The sequence below is a fragment of the Sciurus carolinensis genome, chromosome 4 (genome assembly GCF_902686445.1).
Source record: "Sciurus carolinensis chromosome 4, mSciCar1.2, whole genome shotgun sequence".
NCBI classification, from domain to species: Eukaryota; Metazoa; Chordata; class Mammalia; order Rodentia; family Sciuridae; genus Sciurus; species Sciurus carolinensis.
Window position 1 is genome coordinate 77,126,260 of NC_062216.1, and position 5,995 is coordinate 77,132,254.

At 34.9% G+C, this 5,995-nt stretch overlaps 1 protein-coding gene across 5 annotated transcripts in view; it reads left to right on the plus strand.

Moving 5' to 3' along the window:
- The window catches only part of LOC124982439 (killer cell lectin-like receptor subfamily E member 1), a 40,859-nt gene extending 38,544 nt beyond the window's left edge, over positions 1-2,315 (plus strand). For all 5 annotated transcript variants that reach the window (XM_047549071.1, XM_047549070.1, XM_047549072.1 and 2 more), the window contains 2 exons: positions 779-879; positions 2,072-2,315. In XM_047549071.1, the coding sequence (XP_047405027.1) occupies positions 779-879; positions 2,072-2,207 (237 nt within the window). In that variant the 3' untranslated portion in view covers positions 2,208-2,315. The remainder of the gene's footprint in view (positions 1-778; positions 880-2,071) is intronic.
- Positions 2,316-5,995: the final 3,680 nt, after the last annotated feature.

Below are 5,995 nucleotides of genomic sequence, written 5' to 3' on the forward strand. Positions count from 1 at the left end.
AATTGAGTGTCACAATAATATGAGAGATATATAAGGTTGATTAACTAGATTGAACTGGGATTGACATTTGCCAATTTAACACTAGACCAATAACTGAAGGATAACATTCATTTATCTTTCGTTTCCATTTTCACATGCAAAATGTAGGTCTATACGTTGTGTAAAAAAGAGGAAGATATTTTAAAATAATATTTGGTATTCTCTTCATAAAAAAACTATAAATAATGAATCCAGAGTGAGCCAGATATTATAAGAAATATCTCAGTCAGAGAGAAAGGAACCTGTTATATCCCAACGCTAATAGGGTAGTAGCCTTTGTAGCTCCAAATCTAATACTATTGTGTGACTAGTACACCTGAATCTGGAACACTGTGTGAGAAGATGGGGAAGGGGTCCAGACTCTAGCAATGTGCATCATCATTGAAGTAGAGGCCCCACTGTGTCAGTTTTTCTGATAGAGAATATCCTTTTTATTATGCATCCAAAGAGGGAGGCAGTGAGGGTAAAATTAATCTCCAAGAAATCTGTGATGGTTCTATTCTTTTAAAAAGCTCACTCCCTTCTTCCCCAAACTAACACCATCTTTTTACTATTTATTATTTTCTGTATCTTCCATGAGAGCAGGAAGTTGTGTTTTTCATTGCTATTTATCATGCATTAATGATTTTGTGGGCTGGAGGAATTGAATAAATATACATATTATGTTGAATATTTTTAAAGATTCTTCCATGCAGTTGATGAAAAAAATAATAATTTGTTTGTGTTTTCTTACCACCAGAATTTATTCTCTTTAAACTCTTTCTTTTGGGTTGGAATTTACTATAATGAAATTTGCCATCAGTGGCTATGGGAAAATGATTCAGTTCTACCCCCTGATATGTAAGTATCTACCTGACATAATGTACTTACTTTAATTATGGCGTTTTCCTCAAGGAACTGCATTTATCCAAAAAATGGTAATAAAGGATACCTGGGCCGTAATTTCAAGGATATTTGAGGAACTGAGAAAAGAGACAGTGATTTAAATCCAATCTCATATTCAGAATTATGGATTCAAGAAGTAGCTAATATTGCCAGAGGACATATATTCTTTCAGAATTAAGGGGGCTGCAAACCTGAGATCAAGGTGTCAGCAGGTTGATTTCTTCTGAAGTCTCTCTTCCTTGGCTTTCAGATAGCCAGCCTCTCCCTATGTCTTCACACTATGCCCAGGTTTCCTTCTCTTGTGACACCAGACACATTGGATTAGGGCTCATCCTAATGATTTAATTTTACATCACCCATTTATCCTATCTCCAAACTTTCTGAGGATTTGAACATTTGGGTTTTGGGAAGATACAGTTCAATCCACAATACTTTGCCCTCCAGCTCCCCAAACTTCCTACCTTTCTCATATGCAAAATACCTTCACACCATCTTAATAGCCCCAAAGGTCTTAAACCATTCCAGCATCAACTTTAGGTCTACAGTCTCATCTAACTCTCATCTATATCAGAGCTGAGATATAACTCATTCTGTGGTGAAATTCTTATGCTTAAAATTTAGAAAACCAAATAATTTATTATGTCTTAGGATATGAGGGTGGGACAAATATAGGATAAATATTCCCATTCTAAAAAGAAAAATCAGACATAATAAAGGGGTCATGCTGAATCCCAAGCAAGTCTGAAATTTATTAGGGCAAAGTGCATTAAATTTTAAAGTTTAAGAATAATCCTTGATTTAGTGCAGTGTTCTGTTCTCTGGCCCCATTAGAACAGTGGCCCTGCTCACTTGACCCTCCATGGTGGTGGCCTAGACTAATGTAATTGAGGAGGGGGCCCTTCCCTTTGAAACTGAGGCAGTTCCCCCATTCTCTGGAGCCCACTCTCTGGGCCTATTCCGTTATATCTATCAACCTTCAATTTACTAAAATTTTACTTCTCTGTGCCACTAAGTGACAGAAATTAAATCAAATTGTATTAAATTACATAGAAATTATAGTTCTAAAATTTGCATAAAACACAAGTTCTATATTTTCTTTGAGATTTTATAGAATTCCATGATAACTATGACATTTCTTCTGTTTCAGGTTTTGGGTTCTTAGACCTCACATGCAACAAACCTGTCTATCTTACAAATCAAAAGAAGTTTATTTACCTGAAAAATGTGAAGAGAAACAAACCTACATTTGCAAGAAGCACCTTATTTATCCTATAATGTCATAAGGGAGATGAAAATTACTTTTATCTTATTCCATGTACTGACAGCACTGCCAGTTTTATAGACAAAATAATGTAGATTTACACCTTTGATATAATAAATATGGTACCTTATACAAATACTTTCCAGTGTTATTCTTTAAAGTATACTATAATTGTGTTGAGCAATTAGTTTTATTTACATGACTTTCATGAAATAACATTGACAGTATTAGGAGAATAGTCATTTAGGAAACAGAATAAATGATGTCTGAATTAAACAGTGAGATAAGGTCACTGAGGTTAAGATTAGACTACTAAATAGCAAAGAGCCTGAGTTATGTACAGTTTTACAATTATCACTGCCATTATACATTTTTGTGTGTGTTTGATGTGTATGTACATTAATGGCCTATAAATTGGTTAAAATATCCTGTTAATCAATAACAAAGATTTTATACAGGAAGAAAAAATTAGTATGACCACACAAGAAATAGAATGGTTCCATAAATCTTGATTAAATTGTCTAATTAAAACAACAATCTCTTCAGTATTTGTTTCCTCTAGTCAAATTGAGATAACTAATTAGAGACACAAGCACAAATTAGAGTGATCCAGTCTTTGATTAAGTCTTTGGTTTAAAATCCCAGTTGTCAAATTTCTATTTCTTTACGTTGTTCTATTACATAATCACCTTTAAAATATCAGAAATAAACAAATAGTATTTATTTTAATTTAACCATTTCTACGGTTTTAGAGTTACTAAACAGTAAGGATAACAATCTGGCACTTCTGTTTTCTTCATCCTCTAAACATCTGTGGCTTCTATACGTACTGACATAGTAACCATCCTTCTTTTTTATTCCTTAAGACTGGTAAATTATATTCACAGAAAAAAATTTATATTTTACTAGTCCATCTATTCTACTTCAACAGAAATGATGTGATCATGATAGAAGAACCAGATACTGTGCTTAGGCTTAGTGCAAAGTATTAGCTACCCCACCTTCATCACTCCTAATTTACTATACTTTTCAGCACTCAGAAGAAAATCCAGGGTAAAAAGGATCTTGTAGAAAATAAGACTATGGTATGGACTATCCAATCAGTGCTTTATGGCCCTCATGTTATTTTTATTTGACTTTTCTTCTTCCTTCTTATTGTTTTGGTGGGTAAATATTGTCATAGCTCTGATTTCGGTGGTGTTTCCTGTGTTAACACTTGCTGGAATAACACAAATATTGCAGCTAAAGTGATAGTGATTGGCCACATTCATACTTGTGAACCTCACTTTTGGTTTCCTTCTTTCCTCTGTAAGCTATATCCTCCGCTCCTTGGTCAGGTACAATGCTTTGATTCCCAATATCATTTGCAGTGGCATCTTGGTTTGTCAATAAGGTATTTCCTCTGCCCATGACCCTCTACTTTGTCCCCAAGATCATACAGTCATATCAAGGCTAGTGTAGGTGTGAACTTTAATTTCAAGTGGCAGTGACTGGCAGCGTTTGGAAATATTCTGTTGTGTATAGTGTGATGTGTCAGCCACATCTGTTACACATATGGAATATACTGAGCTGGTGGGCCAGGGGCATGTCAGGTTCCATAAATTTCCCCTAAATTTATTCTCCAAACTTACTGTAACTAATAAATAATGGTCTCTGTTCCATAAGTATGCACACACACACACACACACACACACACACACCTACACACACACATTCATTTATTCATTTACCCATTTAATGCATTCATATATTCATTCCTTAAACAAGTAATTAATTTTAAAATTCACTGTAGCTTAGGCACAATTTGAGGATTATGAGTATAAAAGTAAACAAGAAGGATCAAATCCTGGTCGTCATGTTACTTTTTCTGGCAGTCCTGACAGAGAGAGATAACCACCAGACAAGCACTATGGTAGAGTCAGTGTTCAATAATATGTAATTCAATGATATTTTCTTCATTCTCTGATTTAAAATCTTATTGTCACACCTCACCCCTGGCCCTCTTCTTGTTTTATATTTTTCTTTTTTCTCCCCCTTTTCTAGACACATGGAGCTGTTCGATAAAAATTCAATTTAGTTGCATAATACAGGTTGCAGCAATTCCTTAATTTGAGCATGCTTATGCCTATTTGTGTGCTTATTTTAGATCCTAGACCTGCCATAATGGTGTCAAGTTTTGCTTTATAATGAATGCAGCTAGTTTTTGTAATGATTAAAAGCCTGGGAGATACTACACCTAAAGTAATGAATGTGTACTGCAGGACATGTGTTTGAAGTTAGGTTAGAGAGCCATTGGAAGAATGGATGGATAGGATAAGATTAATAGCTATTAAATGAGTAGTTGTTTATAAAATACTCAGAAGCATGCGTGGCAGATAATATGTATTAGTTGGTGTTCGTTAAATAAGTTAACATGCATAAATGCAAATCACTCAAAAATTTTTCTCACTTCACATACTTCTCACTGATAAATTGCAAAAATATTATGCAAATGAGTGAATTTGCCCTCTCTTTTCCACTGCATGATAAATACACAAAATACAGAAGTATTTATTCCAATAGTCTCTTTAGCAAATTGGGGCCAAATTGGCATTTTATGTACAAATAGGAAATACCTTTTCACAGAAAAATGTGATTCTTAATATCTTTATGTCAGTTGTAAATTTTTATCACCAGCGTCGCCTTATGAAATGATAATAAAGTTTTTGATATCAGAAATGATTGAAAATATTCCTCTGTATTATATGCATAAGAGATTCATAAGGTCTAGAGACCCATGTTCTTATAAAGGCACATAAAACTTTAAGAACAACAGTATAGATATACATAGATACATCTAATTTAAGATTCTTGGTAAAAGCTTGGTTATTCTTTCTTGATATAGCCAGATTCGGTATGGAAACACTTCTGGGATTAGATTATAAATTTTAGTAGCCGTTTTAGGTCTATTCCAAAAAAACATGAGCTAAATGAATACTTGCAACTTGCTGTGGGTGCCATGGAGCATACAGTGCTTCTCCCCAACCTCTATGACTTTTTCATTTTTCTATTTTCATGTGCATTGCTCAGTATGATCGCCCACTGCCCGCGGGGACAATCACAACGCATACGCTCTTCTTGAGCACAGGAACCAAAAAGCGCTTTATTCCACAAGTCTCAGACTTATATTGAGAACATCAGCCTATCAGAGAGTAGACTACCAGGAAAGTCAGCCTATCAAGGAACAGTCTCCAGGGAGATACCAGGATCGCCTCACGTACAACAGTCAACCAGAGTTACTTCCTAAAACTTGTTTACCAGTGCAGCTATGTCTGGCAAGCTGCCAGGCGCCATCTTAGAGATCAGGCCACGGTGCGGCTCTGGGGCCCTCAGAGCCCGCCCCTGACAGCTCAGTTATATTTTCTTCATTCTCTGATTTAAAATTTTATTGTCACACCTCACCCCTGGCCCTCTTCTTGTTTTATATTTCCAGTGCTTTCTTTTTACACAATAAACTTTTTACACATGTGCTCTTATTGTCCATGTAATAAAATGAATATCTTTTTTTCTTTGGTGGGATGTAGCATCCAGAAGAATATCAGTCACTTAGTAAATACTCAGTCATTTTTTTTACCAAGTTGAAAATCTTTATTTCATTAAGATATACAGATAGAGTTAATACTAAAGTCTACATATTTTGTGGTTTCTGAACATTTAACCATCAATGGTTTTCATAAGGCTTGTTGTTCTTCATGTCAGAGAAAGTTCAGATGTCTGATATTCTGTGAAAGCCCAATTTTTCTTCCTTTCTATCCTCCAAATTGGTCTTTT